This window comes from Oryctolagus cuniculus, chromosome 10 (assembly GCF_964237555.1).
Source record: "Oryctolagus cuniculus chromosome 10, mOryCun1.1, whole genome shotgun sequence".
NCBI classification, from domain to species: Eukaryota; Metazoa; Chordata; class Mammalia; order Lagomorpha; family Leporidae; genus Oryctolagus; species Oryctolagus cuniculus.
This window is the reverse complement of record NC_091441.1, coordinates 114,024,921-114,051,352: the sequence shown is the minus strand read 5'-3', so window position 1 is coordinate 114,051,352 and position 26,432 is coordinate 114,024,921. Positions and strand designations below refer to the sequence as shown.

The window sequence follows — 26,432 nt, the reverse complement described above, 5'->3', positions numbered from 1 at the left end:
ATTCCAGCTTCCTGCTCTTGCACACCTTGGGAGGTGGGAGATGACGGCTTAGGTACTTGGGTCCCTTCACTTACATCCAACTGGGAGACCCAGACTGAGCTCCTGGCTCCCAGCTTCACCCTGGCCCAGCCCTGGCTGCTGTAGCCATTGGGGAAGCTAACCAGCAGATGGGTAAATGGTCTGTATCCGCCTTTCAGTTAAGTAAAAAATGAGTTATAATTTTTTAAAACGGTAAATTAATATTGGTACAAGAGGTCTTTTTTTTTTTTTTTTTTTTTTTTGGACAGGCAGAAGTGGACAGTGAGAGAGAGAGAAAATGAAGAGAAAGGTCTTCCTTTTTCCGCTGGTTCACCCCCTAATGGCTGCTGTGGCCCGCGCACCTCACTGATCCGAAGCCAGGAGCCAGGTGCCCCCTCCAGGTCTCCCATGTGAGTGCAGGGCCCAAGCACTTGGGCCATCCTCCACTGCACTCCCTGGCCACAGCAGAGAGCTGGACAGGAGAGGAGCGAGCGACCGGGACAGAATCCGGCGCCCCGACCGGGACTAGAACCCCCCAGGGTGCCAGCGCCGCAGGCAGAGGATTAGCCTGTTGAGCCGCGGCACCAGCCACAAGAGGTCTTTTGAAAGACATTTGGAAAATGCATATTATGAAAAACTTTGCGTGGATTTCAAAAATTTCTGCATTAAAATAAAAAATCTATTAGTTCCATTTTTCCACAAATTGTTCAAGCACCCTCATAGGTGTTTAATGCATAGGTCAGAATAAATGAGTAAGAGAATGAGTGCATATGATGAAACATCCATGGGGTGGGGCTTGCACTGTGGCACAGCAGGAAAAGCAGCCACCTGTGATGCTGGCATCCCATATGGGTGCCAGTTTGAGTCCTGGCTGCTCCATTTGTGATCCAGATCTCGGCTAACAGCCTGGGAAAGCAGTAGAAAAGATGGCCCAAGCGTTTCAGCCCCAACTATCCACATAGGAGATCCAGATGAAGCTCCTGACTCCTAGCTTCAGCCTGACTCAGCCCTGGGTGTTGTGACCATCTGGGGAGAGAACTAACTATATGGAAGATCAATCTCTGTCTCTCCCTCTCTCTCTGTAACTCTATTACAAAATAAGGCAATAAATCTTTTTTAAAAACATCAACATGGAAAAAACATTTCAAAAGAAATAAAGAGGGGCTAGCACTGTGGCGCAGTGGGTTAAAGCCATGGCCCGCAGCGCCGGCATCCCATATGGATGCTGATTCAAGTCCCGGATGCTCTGCTTCTGATCCAGCTTTCTGCTATGGCCTGGGAAGGCAGTAGAAGGTGGCCCAAGTCCTTGGGCCCTTGCACCTGCATGGGAGACCGGGAAGAAGCTCCTGGCTCCGGATCAGCTTAGCTCTGGCCATTGTAGTCATTTGGGGAGTGAACCAGCAGATGGAAGACCTGTCTTTCTCTGGCTCTGCCTTTCTCTGTAACTCTGACTTTCAAATAAATAGAGGAGAGGAGAGGAGAGGAGAGGAGAGGGGAGGAGAGGGGAGGGGAGGGCAGGGGAGGGCAGGGGAGGGCAGGGGAGGGCAGGAGAGGGGAGGAGAGGGGAGGAGGGGGAGGAGAGGGGAGGAGGGGGGAGGGGAGGGGAGAGGAGGGGAGGGGAGGAAGACAGACAGAAAGAAAGAAAGAAATTAAAAATCTCTAGTTTTGAATGGCCAGCTAAATAAATGATGAGCTATTAATCAACATAAGTCAAACTAGAAAATTTAGGTATAAAGGAATGCAAAGAGATCACACAAAATGCCAATAAATCTGGTAGAAGACACGTTAAGTTTCAGGAAGCAGCATCAGATGGAGCTGTCTCCCAGTCAGTAGGGAAAGCCATCCATATAAAGTTTAACCACCACATACCATGGTTTATGGACTCTTACTCAACAGTACACTTTGTACATATCAAAATAGAATTCACCCACTATTCTGGATGCACTAAGATCCTAAACTGACCTTTACCACCACTGATTTCTGAATTTAAGGTTATAAAGTAAGTGGCCAGCATTGTGGCATAGCAGGTGAAGTCACTGCCTGCAATACTAGCATTCCATATGGGCTGGGGTCCCTGGTCCCAGCTGCTCCACTTCCAAATCAGCTCCCTGCTAATGGCCTGGGAAGGCAGCAGAAGACAGCCCAAGTGTTTGGGCCCCTGCCAAACATTTGTAAGACCAGGATGAAGCTCCTGGCTCTGGCCCGGGCTAGACATGGTGGTTGGAGCCATCTGGGAAGTGAAACTGCAAATGGAGTATCTCCTTCTCTCCCTCTGACTTTTTCTGTAACTCTAACTTTCAAATAACTAAATAAATCTTTAAATAAATAAATAAGTACTCGTTAACTCAACAGGAGGTCTAAATCTTTATCCTAAATTAAGTTTCTTAATCCTCCTTTGCCTCCTCACTGCTCTTGGGGCTCAAAAACAATATGCTTCTTTGGATTCCAAACCAGGAACACTTGAGGAGCAGCAAATACAGGCAAGGGCTTTCCCTGAAGCTTCTTTATCTCCCAAAGACGAACACATCTGCCTCTAAAAAGTTCTTACTGCAATTTCACTCAATTAAATTCATATCACAGAGGAACACATTAAAATCAAATACCACATGTAGAGCCCAGAAGAACTTTGTCCCAAGTCATTGTGTGTTCTCTAGATCCATCATCTTAAAAGTTATTCACTTAGGCTACAGTTGTGGTGCAGTGGGCTAAGCCACCCCTGCAACACTGGCATTCCATATAAGCGTCAGTTCTATTCCTAGCTGCTACACTTCTGATCCAGATCCCTACATTGTGCCCAGGAAAGCACTGTTTGGGTTCTTGATGGCACATGTGAGGGGTTCTAGAATCCTGGCTTCCAGCCGGCCCAGCCCTGGCCATTGTGACCATTTGGGGGAATAAATCAGCATATGGAAGATCTTTCTTTCTCTTTCTCTCTCCTCTAATACTGCCTTTCAAACAAGCAAATAAAACTTTTTTAAAAATTACGTACTAACCCTGTAAAAGAGCCTACTAGCTCATTCATTCCCTCACTGCTATGAGCCCTGACCACTAGGTATATGAGTTTCATATTTTGTATGGCTCTTACACATGTATCCATATTAATAAATTTGTGTTTTTTCCTCATTAAGCCACCAACTGTCAGTTTGTTTCAAGAGACTCAAACCTTCAGAGGCAAAGTATGATCTTTCCTCTATTGCCATAATAACAGAAAACATACACAGAATCGTTTTTTCATTTTAGTTGTAGATATGAAATCTAGAAGAACACCAATGTTTGGGACAGCAACAAGTGACATTAGTTTTAAATGTAAATGTCTTTTCATTTTTATAGCCAGTTCTGCCACCTTATTTAAGGCTACAACAAAGCCTAACTAACAAAACACTGGAAAAGAAAAAAAAAATTTTTTTTTTTTTTTAAGTTTTGTTTGAGATGCAGAAAGGAAGGATGGGAGAAAGGGACGGAGAGGAAGGGGGAGAGGGAGACAGAGACAGGGAGTGTGAGCTCACTCCTATCCACAGGTTCTCTTCCCAAATACCTGCAAGGGTCAGAACCGAACCAGGTGGATGCTAGAAGCTGAAGTCAATCCAGGCCTCCCACACGAGTGACATGACCCAATTCCTTGGGCCATCATTGCTGCCTCCCAGGGTCTGTATTAGCAGGAAGTTTGGATTAGGAGCCAGAGGCAGGTATTGAACCCAGGTACTCCCACACGGCAGTGAGTTTCTTCATCACTAGGCCAAATGCTGTCTCAAACAGTTATTTTTGCAAAGTGAAAAAGAAAAACCAATTGTTCTGATTATTTCAAAGAACAACACAAATGCTCCAACTACAGAAATTAACCTTGAGTAAAATTAGAAATTTGACAATCATCAGCCGGTGCCGTGGCTCAATAGGCTAATCCTCCGCCTTGCGGCGCCGGCACACCGGGTTCTAGTCCCGGTCGGGGCGCCGGATTCTGTCCCGGTTGCCCCTCTTCCAGGCCAGCTCTCTGCTGTGGCCAGGGAGTGCAGTGGAGGATGGCCCAAGTGCTTGGGCCCTGCACCTTCATGGGAGACCAGGAGAAGCACCTGGCTCCTGGCTTCAGATCAATGCGGTGAGCCGGCCGCAGCGCGCCGGCCGCAGCAGCCATTGGAGGGTGAACCAACGGCAAAGGAAGACCTTTCTCTCTCTCACTGTCCACTCTGCCTGTCAAAAAAATAAAAAGAAAAAAAGAAAAAAGAAAAAAAAAATTGACAATCATCAACATCTATACCTCACTATATTTAAAATTCACTATCAAAACATGACATAACAAGGAAAATACATAAAAATTTTGAAAAAGTTTGGTCAACTGGCCAAATTTTTCTACACTTAACAAAAAATAAATAGTGCCTTATGTTACAGCACAATGAGCTAAGCTACTGATTGCGACACCAGTATCCCATATCTGAGTGCCAGCTCGAATCCCAGCTGCTCCACTTCCAGTCCAGTTCCCTGCTAATGTGCCCAGAAAAGCAGTGGATGATGGCCTGAAGAACTTGAGTCTCCGCTACCCATGTGGAAGACCCGGATGAAGTTCCTGGCTCCTGGCTTTGGCCTACCCCAGACCTGGATGTCGTGGCCATTTGGGGAGTAAACCAGAAGATCAAAGGCATCTCTCTCTCTCCCTCTCTCTCTGCCTTTCAAATAAACAAATCCTTTAAAATAAATAAGTCAATAACTTAGGCTTTCCCTGGACCTGAACGGTACTGCACATAATACCATTTAGGGATATAAATGACCAGGAAAAAGATCATGCTATGAAGCCCACACTCCACCCTATTTGGGCAGGTTTTTGTTTTTAAAGATTTATGTATTTTTTTTTTTAAAGTAGAGTTATATAGAAAGAGGAAGGGACAGAGAGATCATCCATCCACTGTTTTACTTCCCAAATGGCTGCAAAGGCTGAGGTTGAGCCAGACCGAAGTCAGAAGCCTGGAACTCCATCCAGGTCTCCCACATGTGGGATGTCAGCGCTACAGACAATGCCTTAACCCACTGAGCCACAGAGCCAGCCCTACAGACAGATTCCTTAAAACATGTCTAGGATCCAGCGTTGTGATTTATCAGGCCTGTGATGCCAGCGTCTCTCGTGAGTACCAGTTTGAGTCTGGTTGCTCCACTTGTGACCCAGCTACCTGCTAATATGCTTAGGAAAGCTGTGGAGGATGGCCTGATGTGGGAATTAGAAGACTCTGTTCTAGCCCTTGAATGCTGTCAACTAACTGTGTGACCCAAATTGAGTTTCATTTCTTCGTTGTTTTTTGGTCTAAAGATGTATTTATTTATTTGAAAGGTGGAATAACAGAGCTAGAGAAAGAGATGTCTACTCTTTGCTGGTTCAGTTCACAGAAACCTGCAATAATCAGGACTAGGCCAGGATGAAGTCAGGAACCTGCAACACCACTGGGGTCTCCCACAGGAGTGACAGGAACTCAGGTGCTGCCTCCCGGGTACGATAGCAGGAAAGTGAATCAGAGGTGTGGAATAGCCAGGACTTGAACTGGACACTTAGATGAGGGTTTCATCTGCTGTGCCACAACACCTGTCTCTAGAATCTCATATTGTATCTTTAAAATCAATACAGTCCCTTCTAGTTCTTATTCAGTGACACAGAACATTCCGAAGTTTAGTTCCACTATGACCTTGAGGTTGGTTTCCTAACAACAAATGAAGTAAGAGTCACAAGATACACTCAATTGGGAAGTGCAAAGTAACCCACTCTCTGTGACTTCATTTCTTAGTTTGGCTGCGTGTTCACTGACTGCCTAACATGTACCCAGAATTCTGCTAGGCATTATGTCAGATGAAGCACCACTCTTGTTCACTTTCTGTGGATGTTCACAAACATTTACATAGTAATTTAGGGCTTACAGTCACAGGAAATGTATCAGGGCATGGCAATGCCCACATCTCTAACCAGCACATTAAAGCAGGCATGTGTAGGGAGGGGGCAGGAATTCTGCTCAAGCAGGAGAGAATCTGGAATTCCAAACAATTTACCCTTCCTGTTCTCGCTATAAAAATTCACATGCCTTTGTTTTCCATTAACGAGATTAAGACTCTCAAAAGGCATTTCTACACAAATGTCATGATGTAACAGTTTAAGAAAAATGAGTCAGATTCTGTCAAAAAATATTTTGTCACATCACACTGTAAAGAGTTACATGTCACAGAATTGAAGTACAGCCATCTAAGGACCAAAGTCTAAGCCAAGAAAGAAACAGCACCAGAATTTGACAGACTCCATCTGCTGGTTCACTCCCTAAGTGGCTACAACAGCCAGGGCTGAGCCAGGCCACAACCAGATGCTTCATCTGGGTCTCCCACACAGATGGCAGGGACCAAAGCATCTGGGCCATCTTCCACTGCTTCTCTCAGGCCATTAGCAAGGAGCTAGACTAGAAATGAAGCAGCCACGACCCAAAGTGCACCCATACAGCCGCAGCATTGTAGGTTGTGGCTTCACCTGCTATGCCACAACACCAGCGCCAGAACTGCCCTTTTTAGCACTATATTCTATTGCTGGTTGGCAAACATCTCATTTCCCCCCCCCATCCCCTGTTATTAAGGAACTAAAGTCAGCAAGATTTTTCATTATTTTCTTATTATGAAAATTAGCACTGAGGAGAAAGGCAACTAAACATGAGAAAATGTTAAGAGTTCACATAGTCTGGCCGGCGCCGCGGCTCACTAGGCTAATCCTCCGCCTAGCGGCACCGGCACACCGGGTTCTAGTCCCGGTCGGGGCGCCGGATTCTATCCCGGTTGCCCCTCTTCCAGGCCAGCCCTCTGCTGTGGCCAGGGAGTGCAGTGGAGGATGGCCCAGGTGCTTGGGCCCTGCACCCCATGGGAGACCAGGAAAAGCACCTGGCTCCTGGCTCCTGCCATCGGATCAGCGCGGTGCGCCGGCTGCAGCGGCGGCCATTGGAGGGTGAACCAACGGCAAAGGAAGACCTTTCTCTCTGTCTGTCTCTCTCTCACTGTCCACTCTGCCTGTCAAAAAAAAAAAAAAAAAAAAAAAAAAAAAGAGTTCACATAGTCCATAGTCAAAACTCTTTTTTTTTTTTTTTTTTTTTTTTAAGATTTCTTTCTTTACTCAGAAAGGCAGAGTTACAGAGAGAAAAGGACAGACAGATCTCCCATCCACTGGTTCACTCCCAAGATGGCCACATAGGCTAACACTGGGCCAGGCTGAAGCCAGGAGCCAGGAGATACATCTGAGTCTCCAACGTGGGTGCCAGGGGCCCGAACACTTGGGCCATTTTCTGCTGCTTTTCTCAAGCCATTAGAATAGAGTTGGATTTCAAGTGGAGCAGCCAGAACACAAACCCACATGGGATGCTGGCATTGCAGGCGGCAGCTTTACCTGGTATGCCACAACGCCAGCCCCAGTCCAAACTCTTGCAGGAATACAATGCATAATAAATATCACCAGAAGACAATGATACAGCCAATACCGGAGTATCTCTAGTGACAAAGATCCTCACAATTTAGTCTATTTCGTTGTTGGACAGACCTTACTGTAAGGTGGGTCTTCCCCATAGTGAGGTGCATATAACTACTGTCTGTTTCCTGGAGCAATACAGAGGAGGAACGGACCCCCGCCATTTATTTCAGTAGACCTGGGAGCTAAAGCTTTCACTGTTCTAGACTGAATTATTGGATAGTGTAGAACATTAGTACCCCATGTGAGTCTAAAACTCTCAAGTGGATATAATATTGCAGATACAAACCCACAGTTCAAGAGCACAGGAACTATTACCTCTTGTAATCGAGTATAGTATATCTACAAATGTTCATCAATGCCAGCCTTTTTTTTTTTTAAAGATTTATTTATTTACTTGAAAAGTCACAACTACAGAGAGAAAGGAGACAGAAAGATCTTCCATCTGCTGGTTCACTACCCAAATGGCCACACCAGCAAAAGCCAGGCTGGGCCAAAGTCAGGAGCCAGGAGCTTCTTCCATGTCTCTCACATGGGCACAGGGGCCCAAGCACCTGGGCCATACTCTGCTGCTTTCCTAGGTGCATTAGCAGGGAACTGAATCAGAAGTGGAGCAGCTGGGACTCAAACCGGCACCCATATGGAATGACTGCACTGCAAGGAGAGGCTAAACCTACTGCGCCACAGCGCCAGTCTAGTGCCAGCCTTTTTGCTCAGCTGCATCATACAATTTACCTCAGATTATGGTAGCTTTCAAAGAAAATGCCACTTTAAGTCAGATAATTTCTGTTAAACAGTAGGACCTTACATTTTTGGTTACATCTACCTGCAACACTTATATATTTCATATCTGTTTAGATTGTCTTAATTTTTCTTTGATGCAATATATTATATAACTCACTTAGTTTTAATACCATTGATGAATTTTTTGGTAAAAAAAAATCTGGTAATTTTTTGCTTATCCCACCATTATTCAAGATATAGATTCATACAGCCTGACAATAGTAAAATTTACAATTCATGTCATCACAACTTCACTTCATGTCCAAATATATAAGCAGGGACCAGCGCTGTGGTGTAGCGGGTAAAGCGGCCACCTGCAGTACCGGCACCCCATACAGACGGCAGTTCGAGTCCCAGCTGCTACACTTTCAATCCAGCTCTCTGCTATGGCCTGGGAAGGCAGTGGAGGATGGCCCAAGTCCTTGGGCCCCTGCACCCATATGAGAGACCCAAGAGGAGGATCCTGGCTTCTGGCTTTGGATAGGCACAGCTCTGGCCGTTGTGACCATCTGGAGAGTGAACCAGTGGATGGGGGACCTCTCTCTCTCTCTCTGCCTCACTGTAACTATGCCTTTCAAATAAAAAAATTAATCTTTAAAAAAATAATATATATATATATATATATAAGCAAACTAAGTTGAATGACAAACTGGGTAAAAGATACATACAACACATACAGGAACAGACCAATTCCATTTTACAAATGGTTCCTATAAATTCATATAAAATAAATCAATTAATAAATGAAAAAAAGAATCAGAGTCTAACAGTTCACAAAAAAGAAAAGACAGTTTTATACAGATAGACATTTGGCCTCATTCACAGAAGCAATACAAATAAAACCTACAATGCAATTTTTTTAATAATCCATCTGAAGAGAAAGATCAAGATGTCTCAAAACACATCCAATTTGTAAGGATAATGAAAAAATAAGCACTTTCATAGATGGCTGGCTGCATCCTGATTCTAATTCCTTTAGAGAACAACTCAGAAATACCTAGAAAAACTTTCACTATACTTACCTTTTCTTACAAATATTCATTGATGTTATTATTTTTAATAGAGAAAGTACAAGACGTTCTTAGTTGTCAGTTCAACAGCCATTTCTCCCTTCTTTCTCTATCACAACTTATATTTTCTTTACGGTGGTAAAGACCCAATTTCCAGCAGCTATGGCTAGTATATTCTTTCCCAAACAAAACTGAGGTCAAGAGCAGCAAAATGACACCCAAAATATAAGGAGACATCACATAGGACATGGCTTACTGACCGACAGCACCAGCATTACATGGGAGTTTAACGGAAGAATTTCAAAATTTCTGGGAGTATCTTCTAGGAATTTGTATTCTAATAACCTCCCTAGCTGCCTTTTATGCGTACTAAAGTCCACAAGGCACTGTTAAAAAGAATTTCAGAAATTATTTTTTTCCCATTTAAAGTGAGAGAGGGGGGCGGGTTTTGTGGCACAACAGGTTAATTCACCATCTGCACTCTAGACACAGTTGGAGTCTTGGCTATTCCACTTCCAATCCAGCTTCCTGCCCTGTGCCTGGCAAGACAGCTGATGAGCACTGAAACACTTGGGTCCATGCAAACCATGCAGGAGATGTGCCTACAATTCTCTATACTGCATTATCATTTACACTGTTAGCTTCCCACACAAATTTTCTCATCCGATTCTCCACAACTCCATAAGCTATATAAATCAAGTAGTAATATACCCATTTTAGATATGAGAAAAGAAATACATAGTAATAATATCCAAACGGGGACTGAGGAGAAGGAATTGTGGTGCAGTGAGTTAAGCTTCCTTCTGCCTGGGACGAACACATCCCATTAGAGTGCCTGCCTCCTCTGCTTCCGATCCAGCTTCTTGCTAATATATCTGTGAAGTAATAGATGATGGTCCAAATACTTGGATTCCTGCTACTAACATAGGAGACCCAGATGAAGATGCTGGATCCTGGCTTTGGCCTGGCTCAGTCATAGCTGTTAAAGGCATTTGCAGAGCTAACCAGCAAAAAGACCTTCCTCTCCATGTCACTTTGCCTTTAAAAAAGGAAAAAATTGGACTGAAGCTTCTCAATTTTTAGGTCAAAATCTATGCTATCACACCTTCTAGATCAGACTGTAAAATTACATAACCATATATAATAAAGATATTAACCTTTCCTAGACTCTCCAGTGTTTACGCAGAACTGAGAACAAACTCAGTTAATCAAAGTCATAACCTCAACTTGGGAAATTAAAACTCAAACTGCTTCTCGACCATCCAGTAACACCGAAGCAGAATGCCAGAAAGTCAGCGTTGGGGGTAAGCCACTGCCTGAGATGTCAGCATCTTTTTGGGGAATGAACAGACGATGGAAGGTCGGTCTCTCTCTGTCTCTCCCTCTCTCTCTGTAACTCTTTCAAATAAATTAAAAAAAAAAAAAAAAAAGACGTGAGTTGTTACATTGCATACATTAAGGAAGTTCTTGCTGAGCTAATTACAACTGCTAGCAAAGTGAGAGAACAGGAGAAAGGAAGATGCAGTCAGTGAACGAATGAGAACCGAGCTCTAGAGAAGGAAGTGCCACGGTTACATCATTATGTTATGCTGCTGCGTACCTAAGTAAGAAAACTTTGAAGAAAAAAGACATACCTCTACAAAATCCAAGCAACAGCTTTCCTTCCTTTGCATAGATGAGGATGAACAGTTCTAATCCAAAATGTTTTCCAAAAGTTCTTTCTTTAAAAAAAACATAGAGACAGAAGATTCATACAAAAAGAGATCCAATCCAGAAGGACAGACGCTGTCTTCTAAATCTTGGGACCGAGAGCAGCTGTTCACCAGTGTCAGCATCTGCGAAAAGGGCCAGCTGTGGCTGTGTCTCCTCCAGAGTTAGGAATTACCTGCTGGGAAGGAGGAACAAGAGGAGAAAGAAATGGCACTGAATGGAATGACTAGTCGAAAAACAACCGACAGTCCTCACACTGCACAATTTTCCAAGTTCACCTTACAGAGCATGAAAGGATCCCATGAGGTAACACAAAGAGCCAGATCCAGCTGGCAACGGGGTCATCAATGACAGCAACAACCAAAGGTACACCTCAGCAGATAATCCACCTCTCTGCTCACTAACGAGCAGCATCATAAAGAAACTGTTAAAAATCACACAACCAGCCGGCGCCGCGCCAGCACACCAGGTTCTATTCCCAGTCGGGGCACCGGATTCTGTCCCGGCTGCCCCTCTTCCAGGCCAGCTCTCTGCTGTGGCCTGAGAAGGCAGTGGAGGATGGCCCAAGCGCTTGGGCCCTGCACCCCATGGGAGACCAGAAGCACCTGGATCCTGGCTTCGGGTCAGTGCGGTGCAACGGCAGCAGCGCACCAGCCATGGCGGCCATTGGAGGGTGAACCAATGGCAAAAGGAAGACCTTTCTCTCTCTCTATCCACTCTGCCTGTCAAAAAAAAAAAAAAAAATCACACAACCAAACACAGATAAGTAATAGTAGTCTGCACTCTGCCAAACAGACCGAACATTCTGGTACTTTGTAAAACAAATATACTGTAGAACTACTAATGCAGATAACTACGTCTGGTTATCTGATGCTGGTTCAAGACCCAGACAACTACAGGAAATTAAAGCAACAAATGCATATGTAGGTCTGACAGAGAAACTAAAACTTAATGTGGAAACAGAGGAATGTAAGAGTTAATCTGGGCCGGAGCTGCGGCTCAATAGGCTAATCCTCCGCTTTGCAGCACCGGCACATCGGGTTCTAGTCCCGATCCGGGCGCCAGATTCTGTCCCGGTTGCCCCTCTTGCAGGCCAGCTCTCTGCTGTGGCCAGGGAGTGCAGTGGAGGATGGCCCAAGTGTTTGGGCCCTGCACCCCATGGGAGACCAGGAGAAGCACCCGGCTCCTGCCGTCAGATCAGCGCAGTGCACCAGTCGCAGCGCGCGAGCCGCAGCAGCCACTGGAGGTGAACCAACGGCAAAGGAAGACCTTTCTCTCTGTCTCTCTCTCACTGTCCACTCTGCCTGTCAAAAAAAAAAAAAAAAAAAAAAGAGTTAATCTGATATTGTGTACCCTTCTTAGAAATCTTAGAGAAATTGAAACGTGTTGTATTTTGGCAGCAAATTGAGGCACTATTTCTTGATACTTGATCACTTTATTTATAACAAACCACAAATTAGAAAATACATATAAATCGCGGGCCAGTGCTGTGGCCCAGTGGGTAAGGCCACCACCTGCAGTGCTGGCATTCCACATGGGCAATGGTTTGAGTCCTGAATGCTCCACTTCTGATCGACCTCTCTGCTGTGGCCTGGGAAAGCAGTAGAAGATGGCCCAAGTCCTTGGTCCCCCACACCTGGTGGGAAGACCTGGAAGAAGCTCCTGGCTCCTGACTTCAGATTAGCACAGCTCCGGCCGCTGTGGCCCATTGGGGAATAAACTAGCAGATCCAAGACTTTTCTCTCTCTCTGCTTCTCCTTCTCTCTCTGTGTAACTCTTTCAAATAAATAAAATCTTTAAAATAATAAAATACAACAGTCTGAAATTAAATACATTATATGAGATTAACAGCAAGAAAAACACAGCAGAAGGAAAGATGAGTGAATGAAAATATGCATTAATAAACCATCCAAAATGAAACTTTGAATACAAGACCGGGAAAAGAGGCGGCGCTGTGACACCATGGGTTAAAGCCCCAGCCTGCAGTGTCAGCATCCCATATGGGTGCCGGGTTTGAGTCTCAGCTGCTCTACTTCCAATCCAGCTCCCTCTTGATGAGCCTAGGAAAGCAGCAGAGGACGGCCCTAGTCCTTAGGCCCCTGCACATGTTACGTGGGAAACCCAAAAGAAGCTCCTAACTTCAGACAGGCTCAGCTCCAGCCAGCTGTGGCCATTTGAGAAGTAACCAGCAGATAGAAGACTCACTCACTCACTCACACTCTCTTTCTTTCTTTTTTTGTTTTCTCTCTCTTTCTCTGTGTCTACCGCTCTCTATAACTCTTTCAAATAAATAAAATAAATCTTAAAAAAAAAAAAAAAAAACAGACTGGGGGCCAGCACTGTGTCAAAGCAGGTAAAGCCACCACCTGCAGTGCTGGCATCCCATGTGGGTGCTGGTTCAAGACCCAGCTGCTCCACTTCTGATCCAACTCTCTGTTATGGCCTGGGAAAGCAGTAAGAAGATGGCCGGAGTCCTTGGGCCCCTGCACCCATGTGGGAAACCCAGAAGAGGCTCCTGGCTTCAAATCAGCTCAGCTCTGGCCGTTGTAGCCATTTGGGGAGTGAATCAGTGGATGGAAGGCCTCTCCCTCTCTCTCTGTAACTCTCTCAAATACATAAATAAATCTTAAAAAAAAATTTCCCAATTTAATGAAAAGTACAAAGCTCAGAATCAGATTGTTGAAAGCTCAATAAACAAGGACAAAACCCATGAAGAAAGCTAAAACTCCACCAAGACACACAACAAAATCAAACTGCTTAAAACCACAGATAAGGGGCTGACATTGTAAAGCAGTGGTTAAGCATTATATGCGATGCTGGCATCCCATATAAGCACTAGTTGGACACCCAGCTTCTCTATTTCCAGTCTAGCTCCCTGCTAATGCACCTGGGAAAGGAGTGGAAAACAGCCTAAGTGTTCGGACTCTGCCAGTCCCATGGAAGACCCAGATGGAGATCCAAGTTCCTGGCATCAGCCTGGTCCTGCCCCAGCTGTTGTGGCCATTTGGAGAGTGAATCAGCACATCAAAGATGTCTTTCTGTCACTCTCTGAAACTATGTCTTTCAAATTAAGACACAAATCTTAAAATAATACAGAGAGGGGCCAGCGCTGTGGCGCAGTGGGTTAACACCCTGGCCTGAAGCGCCGGCATCCCATATGGGTGCCAGTTCAAGTCCTGGCTGCTCCTCTTCCGATCCAGCTCTCTGCTATGGCCTGCGAAAGCAGTGAAGGATGGCCCAAGTCCTTGGGCCCCTGCACCCACGTGGGAGACTCGGAAGAAACTCCTAGCTCCTGGCTTCGGATCGGTGCAGCTCCAGCTGTTGCGGCCATCTGGGGAGTGAACCAGCAGATGGAAGACCTCTCTGTCTGTCTCTACCTCTCTCTGTAACTGTCTTTCAAATAAATAAAATAAATCTTTAAAATAATAATACAGAGAAAAGATCTTAAAAGGAGTTAGAGGAAAACAAAATGGGAGCAAACATTTGCACATTACATGCATATATCTGATAAGGGGTTAATATTGAGAATATAAAGAGAATTTCTAAAATCCACAACAACCACAAAAGCAAACAACCTGATTCAAAGATGCACTAATGACTTGAAGACAAAATTTTCCAAAGAAGTTACAGGGTGCCAGCACTGTGGTACAGCTGATAAAGCCGTTGCTGTAGTGCCGGCATCCCATGCAGGTACTGGTTCAAGTCCTGGCTGCTCCACTTCCAATCTGGCTCCTACTGATGGGCCTGTGAAAGCAGCAGAAGACGGTCCAAGTCCTTGGGTCCCTGCCCACATGGAAGACCCAGAAGAGGCTCCTGGTTTCAGATCAGCCCAGCTCCAGCCATTGCAGCCATTTGAGGAGTGAACCAGAAGATGGAAGATCTCTCTCTCTGCCTCTCTCTAGCCCTGCTTTTCAAATAAATAATCTTAAAAAAAAAAAAAAAAAGATAAAGGAATGGCCATTAAGCACATGAAAATATGCTCAACATCACTAGTCAAGAGGAAAATAGCAAAATCAAAACCATTATGAGGAACTGGCACTTGGAGAAGCCATCTGGGATGCCCACATCCTGTGTTACAGTAAAGGGCCTAGGTTCGGATTCACATTCCAATTTCACCTCCAGGTCTTGTTTATGCACACCCCAGGAGGCAGCAGGTGATGGCTCAAGTACTTGGGTCTCTGCCACTCATGTGGGAGACCTGGAATGAGTTCCTGGTTCCTGGCTTGGGCCTGTCCCAGCTCCAGATGCTGTAGGCATTTGGGGAGCGGGGGGGGGGGGGGGGGGGACCAACAGATAGATTTCTTGTCTCTCTGCCTTTCAAATAAACATTGAAGGGGTGAGGATGGGGTGGGGCAGGGAACAAGCTTGCAACCAGATAATCACCTCTGCTACTTAGACTAGACTGGTCTCCTGAACTCATGTAGTGAATGTTTACCACCACAAGTCTTAATTTGATGGTGCTGAGAAGGTAGAAACTTGACCTAATTATAGTGTCTAGGAGATGGGCCTAGTGGGAGGTTCTTAGGTCACTGAGCATATCCCCTTGAAGGCACTTCTCATTGGAGAGCTGGTTTTAAAAATCTGAGTTGGGCCTAGAAACTCTGCTTCCTGGCTCACTGTGTGATCCTTCTTCCACACACACACTCCACTGCCGCCATCCTCCAGCATCACCAGATGGCCAAACCAATGGAGCCTGCTCAATACTGGACTCCAGATGGCCCAAGTGCTTGGGCACTGTACCCGCATGGAAGACCAGGAGGAAGCACCTGGCTCCTGGCTTCGGATCGGCGCAGCATGCCAGCCGTAGCAGCCATTTTGGGGGTGAACCAACGGAAGGAAGACCTCTCTCTGTCTCTCCCACTGTCTAACTCTGCCTGTCAAAAAAAAAAAAAAAAAAAAAAAAAAAAAGACTCCAAACCACAAGCCAAAATAAACTTTCCCCTTCTTGAATAGCTTCTCACACGTATCTGTTCCAAGGTCAAAAAGCTGGCTAATACAACCTCACACCAGTTAGGGTGCCCACTGCCAAAGAAAGGGAAGGAGACAGAGACCAACACCCAAAAATAACAAATACTGGCAAAGTTCTAGAAAAACCGGAACTCTTATGAACTGTTGTAGGAATGAATGTATTGATAGCATAGGCACTGTGGAAAACAGAAGGAGAGTTCCTAAAAAAATTAAATATGGAATTAGTGTATGATCCTGAAATCCTTCTGGGTAAAATTCTACTTCTTGGTAGAAAGCAAGGTCTCAGGCCGGCGCCGTGGCTCAATAGGCTAATCCTCCACCTTGCGGCGCCGGCACACTGGGTTCTAGTCCCGGTTGGGGCGCCGGATTCTGTCCCGGTTGCCCCTCTTCCAGGCCAGCTCTCTGCTATGGCCAGGGAGTGCAGTGGAGGATGGCCCAGGTGCTTGGGCCCTGCACCCCATGGGAGACCAGGAAAAGCACCTGGATCCTGGCTCCTGCCATCGGATCAGCACAGTGCGCTGGCTGCAGCGGCGGCCATTGGAGGGTGAACCAACGGCAAAAGGAAGACCTTTCTCTCTCTGTCTCTCTCTCTCACTGTCCACTCTGCCTGTCAAAAATAAATAAATAAATAAATAAATAAATAAATAAAAAGGCAAGGTCTCTAAGAGACATCTGTGCACTCACATTTGTAACAGCATTACTCACAGAGCTAAAAAATGGAAGCAACCCAAGTATCCATCAACATATGAATGGGTAAGCAAAATGTGGTACACACATATAACTGAATATTATCCAGTCTTAAAAATAAAGTTCTTTTTTAAAAAGACATATTTATTGGGAGCCGGCACTGTGGCATAGCAGGTAAAGCCACAGCCTGCAATGCAAATATGAGCACCAGATGGGTCCCAGTCGCTCCACTTCTGATCCGGTTCCCTGCTAATGTACCTGGGAAGGCAGTCGAAGATGACCCAAGGGCTTGGGCTCCTGCACCCATGTGCGAGACCCAGAGGGGGCTTCCTGGCACCTGGTTTCACCCTTGCCCAGCCCTGGTCATTGCAGCCACTTGGGGAGTGAACCGGTGGATCGAAGATCTCTCTGTAGCTCTGCCTTTCAGATAATTAAGTCTTAAAAAAAAAAAAAAAAGACATTTATTTATGCCTCTGAAAAGCAGAGTGATGACGACGGAGGTCAACCTTCCATTTGCTAGTTCAATCCCCAAATGCTGGCAACAGCCAGGGCTGGGCCAAACCAAAGCCAGGAATCAGGAAATCCAGCTGGGTCTCCCACAGAGATGGCAGGAGCTCAAGTACTTGAGAATTTGGATTGGAAGCAGAGGAGCCAGGACTTGAACCAGGCAATCCAATATGGGATGCAGGTCTTGTAAGCAGCAGCTTAACCCAGTGTGCCACAGTGTCTGCTGACATATGCTACATTAAGGAACGTCATGGACATTCTGCTAAGTCAACCAAACCAGTCACAAAAAAGCAAATACTGTACTGGGCCAGCGCTGTGGTGGTGTAGGTTAAGCCTCTGCCTGCAGAGACAGCATCCTATCTATAGGCACCAGTTTGTGTCTCAGCTGTTCTTCTTCCGATCCAGCTCTCTGCTAATGGCATGGGAAGGCAGTGGACGATGGCCCAAGCACTTGGGCCCCTGCACCCATGTAGGAAGAAGCTCCTGGCTCCTGAGTGGCCCAGCTCCAGCCATTGTGACCATCTGGGGAGTAAACCAGATGAGAGACCTCTCCCTCCCTTCCTCCCTCTCTAACTCTGCCTCCCTCTCTCTTTCTCTCTCTCTGTAACTCTGCCTCTCAAATAAATGTATCTTTAAAAAAAAAAAAGAGAGAGCGAGAGCGAGCGAGTGAGAGAGAGAGAGAGGCCAGCGCTGTGGCACAGTGGGTTAACGCCCTGGCCTAAAGCACCAGCATCCCATATGAGCGCCGGTTTGAAACCCGGCTGCTCCACTTCCTGTCCAGCTCTCTGCTATGGCCTGGGAAAGCAGTAGAAGATGGCCCAACTCCTTGGGCCCCTGCACCCACATGGGAGACCTGGAAGAAGCTCCTGGCTTCGGATTGGTGCAGCTCCGGCCGTTGCGGCCATCTGGGGAGTGAACTATCAGATGGAAGACCTCTCTCTCTCTGCCTCTCCTCTCTGTAACTCTTTTAAATAAATAAATAAATAAATAAATAAATAAATAAATAGGAAGGAAGGAAGGAAGGAAGGAAGGAAGGAAGGAAGGAAGGAAGGAAAAATCAAATACTGTTTGATTCTACTTATATGGAGTATCCACAGTAGTCAAATTCATAGAAAGCAGAATGGAGACTGCCAGAGGTCAGAAAGAAGGGAAGTTAGAGTGTTATGGGTAAAGTTTCAGTTTTGCCAGGTAAAAACATTCTGGAAATGGATGGTAGTGATGCTTGCATTTAATGTCTAAGTCAATATACACCTAAAATGACTAAGATCATAACTTTTATGTATTTTACAATAAAAAAATTTTTGAAAAAAATAACAGCCAAAGGAAAACAATCACACATTATGTAGAAAGGAATAAAGATAAACTCCAAGACAGGAGACTTTTCACTGGAAAAAACTAAGGCCAGAAGACAGTAACACAACATCTTGAAAGTACTGAAAAAAGCAAACTGTCAACCTAGAACACTACACTCAGTGAAAACAGGTTCTAAAAATGAAGGTAGTGGTGGGTGTGTTTGGCACAGTAGTTAAGACACCACTCAGGATGTCTGTATCCCATATCAAGAGTGCCTGAATCTGAATCCCAGCTCCACTTCTGAATCCAGCTTCCTGCCTGGGAGGCAGCAGGTGATGGCTCAAGTACCTGGGCTCCTGCCACCCACATGGGAGTCCCAGAGGCAGTCTTGGCGTCTGGCTTCAGCTTGGCCCAGTTCCATCTGTTGCAGGCATTTAGAGAGTGAACCAGCAGACAGATAATCTCTCTCTTAACTCTTTCTCTCTGTTAGTCTTACAAATAAATAAATACATCTCTTTTTAAAAATATCAGTGTCATCTACAGCTCTTTAAAAAAAATTTTTTTTAAAGATTTATTTATTTGAGAAGCGGATTCACAAAGAGGAGAGAAAGAGAGAGATCTTCCATCTGCTAGTTCACTCCTTGAATAGCTGCAATGCCAGAATTCGGCTGATCTGAAGCCAGGAACCTGGAGCTTTTTTCAGGTCTCCCATGCAGGTGCAGGGGCCCAAGAACCTGGGCCTTCTTCCACTGCTTTCCCAGGCCACTAGCAGAGAGCTGGATCAGAAGAGGAGTAGCTGAGACACGAACCAGGGCCCACATGGGATGCTGGCACCACAGGCGGAGGCTTAACCTACTATGTCACAGCACTGGCCCCCTCAAAAAATGTTTTAAATGAAGGCAAATTACAGACTTCTTCAGGCATACAAAAACTAGAATATCATCACAAGCAAACCTGTCCTACAAGAAAATGTTAAAAGAAGTCCTTTGATCAGAAGGAGTACACTATGCAGAAATCAAACTTTGCAAAAGAACAAAGGATACTAGAAATAGATGGGTAAACAAAGCATACCTACTTTACTAAGAGTTCAAGCATTATCAAGAATTTTCATAAAATATATATCCTCCAACAAGCTAAAACTCAAGGTAACATAATAACCTGATTAATTCAATTCCCGTTATATTTCTCTATAAACATTTTTTTTTTAATTAAAAGGTAGAGGGAAGCCAACATTATTGCACAGCAGGTTAAGCCACTGACTGCAAAGTCACCATCCTATATGGGTGCCAGTTCAAGTCCTGGCTGCTCTGTTTTCCATCCATTTTCCTGTTAATGGGCCTGGGAAACCAGTGGAAGATGGCCCAAGTGACTGGAATGGTGCCACCTGCATGGGAGACCAGGACGCAATTTGTGGCCCCTGGCTTCAGTTTGGATTTTTTAAATACTTTAAATACAAACAAACAAAAACTCTAAGGTACAAGTTATTTGATAAAAAAAAGAAAATCTGTGTTTTGGAGAAGTAAAATTAAAATCTTCTTGGTTCTAGCCCAGTGTCTATTACCTTTTTTTTTTTTTTTTTTTTTTTTTTGACAGGCAGAGTGGACAGTGAGAGAGAGACAGAGAGAAAGGTCTTCCTTTTGCCGTTGGTTCACCCTCCAATGGCCGCCGCGGCCCGCGCGCTGCGGCCGGCGCACCGCGCTGATCCGATGGCAGGAGCCAGGAGCCAGGTGCTTTTCCTGGTCTCCCATGGGGTGCAGGGCCCAAGCACCTGGGCCATCCTCCACTGGACTCCCTGGCCACAGCAGAGGGCTGGCCTGGAAGAGGGGCAACCGAGACAGAATCCGGCGCCCCGACCGGGACTAGAACCCGGTGTGCCGGCGCCGCTAGGCGGAGGATTAGCCTAGTGAGCCGCGGCGCCGGCCATCTATTACCTTTTAATACCTTAACCTTTTAAACCCCTTTGAAAAGTTTTCCTACAGAGAAACTTCTCAAGATACAGTATGATGGTCATCAATAAATAATTTATCTATTTTGCAGTATCTCTAATGAACCCCAAAATCAGTTGAAAATAGGCTACAAAGACAGCAAAGAATGCTCCTTACTTTCCTAAAGTTTGAAAAACACCACGAGGTTTCAACAAATTGGTTAGGTTGCCCAAACTGCAACAAGAAGAAAACTTTTGCCAAGTCCTCCCTAGGAAAATGAATTTGTCCAAGCCAAGACATTAAAGCAGGAACTACAAAATGAAGCTTGAGGGCCAGATGCTGAAACAGGAAAAGGAAAGCAACAATACTTGACACTACTCTATTACAGTTCAAACCTCAGGGGGAATGTGGTTAGCTACAATAAAATTTCTGTAATATAGTATCACTAATGCCAAATAGATTACACAGTGGGATACCTCTGAATATAATGCAATGCATACACTCAGAATCCTTGAGAGCACTAGCACATCTTACAACCCAACTTCACCATGGAAGACCATTTTCTACTCTCAGATAGCTGAATGGTTCCCAACATAATGCAGCATATTCCTGACAGAATTCTAGAGAACACCTACTTACTGTTAACCCACTTGGACCAAAATTCCTTACTCTGGAAAGACAACAAGAATACTGCGTGATTTCAATACTCACTAATGAATATCATGTCAAGAGAAAATAGCACTCTTTCAGAACGTTACCCTGAGCCAAGGCATTCCATTAGGTAACTTTCTACTTTATATGACCTAAGTTTAGCCAAAAAAAAAAAAAAAAAAAAAAAAAAAAAAACCAGTTTATAAACCCAAGAGAATTGAAACTTAGGTAACAGCCAAAAAGCAAAAACAATGCAAACAAACAAACAAAAAATGCAAACATCCATCAGCTGATGAATGCATTTTTTAAAATGTGGTATTATCTATACAATGGACTATCATTCAACCATAAGAAAGGAATGATATACTGAAGCCGTGCTACAACATGAATGAGTGCAACCACTGCTGAGTCAAAGAAGTCAGAAGCCAAAGTCCATATATTATTACTCCATTCATATCAACATCCAAAATAGGCAACCCATAGGAATAAGTAAGAGACTGGTGGTTGCCTACGGAAAGGAGTAGGGACTGTTCAGGAGAATAATGAAAATGTTCTGAAGCTGACAGGGGTGGTAGTTGTACAACATTACAAATGTACTAAAAGTCACTGAACAGAACATTTAAATTTTAGATGAATTTTACATGAATTACACCTCAACAGAAAGGGAAAAAAAAAGCCACACTTGTTTCCAAATGTTACAGTACCTACATCTCTCACTACCTGATAAAATGCTCATCAAAAGTCATTCAGGTAACAGCATCATGGTGCAGACTAGCAGCCCTCGCAGCACAGGTTCCCACAAGAGCTATGGTTCTAGTCCCAGACGCTCTGCTTCCAATCCACAGCCTTGCCAATGCACGGGGAAAACAGGAAAATCACCCAACTGTGTGGGCTCTGCCACCCACATGGAGACCTGGGTGCTGTTCTGGGGTTCTGGCTTTGGCTGGCCCAGCACCAACAGCTGCAGCCATTTGGGGAGTGAATCAGCAAGTAGATTTCTTTTTCTTTCAAGTAAATAAATTAAAAAAAAAAAAAATCATTCAGGGGCAGTGCCGCGATGCAGGTTAATGCTCTGCCTGCAGCGCCGGCATCCCATATGGGCGCTGGTTCTAGTCCCGGCTGCTCCTCTTCCAGTCCAGCTCTCTGCTATGGCCTGGGAAAGCAGTAGAAGATGGCCCAAATGCTTGGGCCCCTGCACCCACGTGGGAGACCGGGAAGAAGCACCTGGCTCCTGGCTTCAGGTCAGAGCAGCTCCGGCTGTTGCAGCCATTTGGGGAGTGAACCAATGGAAGGAAGACCTTTCTCTCTGTCTCTCCCTCTCACCATCCATAACTCTACCTCTCAAATAAATAAAATCTTTAAAATACTTTTTAAAATATACTGACATTCTAGAAAAGGCCAAACCTTAGGGACAGTAAACAGTGAGTGGTTGCCAGGGCTGATGCAGGGAAGCAAATATGTAAGGAACAAATCATTTAGAACTGTGGAAAATAAACTGAAAGTCCATCAAAACCTACAGAACATTAAAGCACAATAAGCTTTAATGTATGCAAATCCTTAAAAAATCATTAAGTAAAGGGATCCCAGCATGGAATCCAGATGTGACCAAAGAATCTAAATCACAATTAACCTAAGGAAGGGGGTGGCAGAATAAAGTGGTAAGAAACAAAGGAAATGAGTAGAACCCACAAGACTAAAGCAATTACCATAAGCACTATACTATAGTTTACAAAGTAGTTTCCCACTGGTGTACAGATTAACAACTCTGAAGTTGATGGTGGCAGCCAGGTTTCTTATGCCAAAGCAGGTTACAGATAGACAGGCGAAGTCAGAATGATCAACTTGGTGAAGATTTTGAACTGTCAACTGACATCATGAATTCATGTTTAGCTTAATATAGATAGCTACATACAGAAATATTTATAGTATGTGGATAAACACAGGTTAAGGTGCACACATACATCTCCTTACTCAGAAGACCGAGAACAAACAATACTCAAGCAACAAAAGTATATCCAGCACCCAGATCTTGGCTTCTAACACTGTTCTGCAATAAATGGAATCAGAGCTCCTTGAAAAAGACTTATTATAGGGCTGGCTCAGAAAATAGAAAAGATGAACCTTGAAAAATTTTACAGTGCCAGAAACTAACAAAGTATTCACATATACAATGATGGGGTATGTCAAAAAGAAGGGATATGTGGCAGGCATTTAGCCTAGTGGTTAAAATGCTAGTCAAGGAGCCAACGTTGTGGCATTAAGAGCTAAGCCACTGCCTGCAGCACCAGCATCCCATATGGCGCTGGATTTTTTTTAAAGATTTATTTACTTACTCATTTGAAAGGCAGAGTTACCAAGAGGCAGAGGCAGAGAGAAAGGTCTTCCATCCACTGGTTCACTCCCCAAAGAGCATATGGTCAGAGCTCAGCTGATCCAAAGCTAGGAGCTGGGAACTTCTTCCAGGTCTCCCTTGTGGTTGCAGGGGCCCAAGGACTTGGGCCATCTTCTAGTAATTTCCTAGGCCCTAGCAGAGAGCTGGATCAGTAGTGAAGCAGCCAGGACTCAAATTGGCACCCATATGGGATGCTGGCACTGCAGGAGGCCTCAGCACTGGCCCCACCAAATGGGCACCGGTTCAACTCCCAGCTCCTCATCTTTTGATCCAGCTCTCTGCTAATGCACCTGGGAAAGCAGCGGAGGATGGCCCAAGTTCTTGAGCTCCTGTACCTGCATGGGAGATCCAGAGTAAGTTGACTCCTGGCTTCAGCCTAGCCCAGCCCTATCATTGCAGCCATTTGGGAGTGGAACAGCAAATCGAAGACCTCTATTCTTTTCTCTCTGTAACTCTGCCTTTCAAGTAAATAAATCTTTAAAACAGATAAGAACCTTTGCATTCCACATCAGAGTCTGGATTAAGCTCTTGTTCCAGCTCCCTGGTAATGCAGATACTGGGAGACAGTAGTGATAGCTTAAGGAACTGGATGCCTGTCACACCCACAACAGACAACTTGATTGAGTTCCTAGATCCCTGCTTTTACCAGAAGTAAACCAGGAGACTGGGAACAGCAGCAGAAGATGGCCAAGCACTGAGGCCCCTACTACCCATGTGGGAGACCTCGATGAAGAGCCTGGCTTCAGCATGGCTCAATCCTGGCAACTGCAACCATCTGGGGAGAGAACAAGCAGATGGAAGATCTCTGTCTCTTCCTCTCTCTAACTCTTTCAAATAAATCTTTAAAAAAAAAAAAAAGTTATAAAGAGAGCACTACATCCGGCGCCGTGGCTCAATAGGCTAATCCTCCGCCTTGCGGTGCCAGCACACCGGGTTCTAGTCCCAGTCAGGGCTCCAGATTCTGTCCTGCTTGCCCCTCTTCCAGGCCAGCTCTCTGCTATGGCCCAGGAGTGCAGTGGAGGATGGCCCAAGTGCTTGGGCCCTGCACCCCATGGGAGACCAGGAGAAGCACCTGGCTCCTGCCATCGGATCAGCGCGATGCGCTGGCCACAGCGGCCATTGGAGGGTGAACCAACGGCAAAAGGAAGACCTTTCTCTCTCTCTCTCACTGTCCACTCTGTCAAAAAAAAAAAAAAAAGAGAGAGAGAGCACTACAGAAACCAACTCAAAGATCTCCCAGTGGCCACACCTAGAATAAATAAAATACTCCATCCTTAAAGAGTAAATTCTTCCGAAGAGTATAGCGTGGAAAGGAAGAAGAAAGAGTAACTTTACATTAGAGAAAATACTGCGCCAGTCTAACAACGAGAAAATCATCAGAAAAATCTCAATTGAAGAACATTCTACAAAACATCTGTCCAGTAATCTCACAACTACTAAAGAAGTCTGAGAAGTTGTCATAGGAAAGGGACACGACCACTAAGTACAATGTGGTATCCAGGATGGGATCCTGGAACAGAAAAAGGACATTAAGGAAAAACTGGAAATCTGAATAAAGTATGAACTTAGTAACCATATCAACAATTTGTTCAAACTGATTACACTAACGTAAAATGTGGATAATGGGAAACTGCATGCAGACAGGAATTCTCTGAACTCTCCTCATAGTATTTCTGTACATCTGTTCTGAAATTAATATTTTGTTTTTATAAATAACTTTTAGTTAAGGAGTATGAAAACAGATCAAAGTTTATTAGAAAAATAGAGAAGTTCTAGAATTATGAAGACTTCATGAATCAGGTGTAACTTGAATTTGTACCTTAAAATGTACTTCAAGGTACTGGGGGGAAAAAAAAGATAAACTGGTGCACTTAACAGAATGACCAGAAGAATAGAGAGAGAAAGCTAAAAGAAATGAAAACATTTAGCCCTGAAAAAGCAGAGAGGTAAATGGGAGGGAAACATAACAACAGTGTTCAAATACTTTAAGGGTCATGTGACAAAACTGAGCGTTACATCATAGACCCATTTAACTTACAGGCTGACGACTGGTAAAATGTGACCAACACTCAAGGACAAAGAAAGTGACAGCTGTTCGGCACAGCCACAACAGGAAATGCCACTATGGAAAGACAGGAAGCAGGTGGTCAAAATTCTTCTCTACAACTTTTTAAAGAACCACATATTATGTGAACCAATGAAGCAAAACTGTACATTCAAATTCTGTAAACATTTACTCAACACCTTATGTGGCAAGTCCTTTCAATACTAATATATCTTGTTTCACATTCATAATACATGCATAAGCATTTATTAATGCAAGAGAGGCATAATATAAAAATGAAAATTAAATAAACCCTGCACAAAAGCAAGAACACCAAAATTCTCCACCACTCCCCATTTTCTGATAGGAAACTGACAGCTATTTCTAAAAGCAAAATAGTTTGAAAGCCCAGGTATATACGTAGCAATTTCTTCCTTCTTGCTCCTACCTTTAGTCTAGCTCCAGGGCTCTGAGACTTTAGTGTGCATACAGATTATCTATGTTTACAGATATAAAAACATGCACACTATAACTTTTGAGCAGTAAGGGACTTTCCAGTACAGTTTTCATCCTAAGTGATTTTTACATGCACTTATCTGAGGACTAATCCTGGGATGAGGGGCAACTCACTGCAGATTTACTCTGAAATAGAAAGGCTAAGTCCTCTTACAACATGAAGAACACTCTAACAATTAATGAACTATTTGAAAACTGCAAAGGCTACCTACAAGTAAGGAATTTTCTGTCAATGAGGATGTTTAAATAAAGGCTGAAAAAATTCAGTAATGTATTTTAGAAAAGAGCAATTGGATGAAAAGATTCTACAATACTTTTGAAAGGGTAACAGCAACAAAACAAAAAAAGACACAGAGGCAGGAGCGCTGTACCGCATGGAAGAGCTTATATGCACCTGCAGACTTCTGTACTTGGTGTTTCATCTGCTGAGAAAGCTCTTCCACTTTTTTTAGGCCAGAATGCA

General features: G+C 44.5%; 1 protein-coding gene across 25 annotated transcripts in view; it reads right to left on the bottom strand.

Moving 5' to 3' along the window:
• Positions 1-26,432, bottom strand: part of TMCC1 (transmembrane and coiled-coil domain family 1) — a 246,548-nt gene that overhangs the window by 195,287 nt on the left and 24,829 nt on the right. For 10 of the 25 annotated variants that reach the window (XM_070051057.1, XM_051851745.2, XM_051851743.2 and 7 more), the window contains exon 2: positions 10,911-11,161. Coding sequence is in view for 2 of the 25 variants with exons in the window: in XM_051851757.2 (XP_051707717.1) it covers positions 10,911-10,949 (39 nt within the window). In the remaining 23 variants the exon portion in view is untranslated. Of the gene's footprint in view, positions 1-10,433; positions 10,675-10,910; positions 11,165-11,591; positions 11,711-25,447; positions 25,532-26,432 lie in introns of those variants that run through there. The other 15 variants (XM_070051052.1, XM_070051062.1, XM_070051059.1 and 12 more) reach the window with 7 other exon arrangements.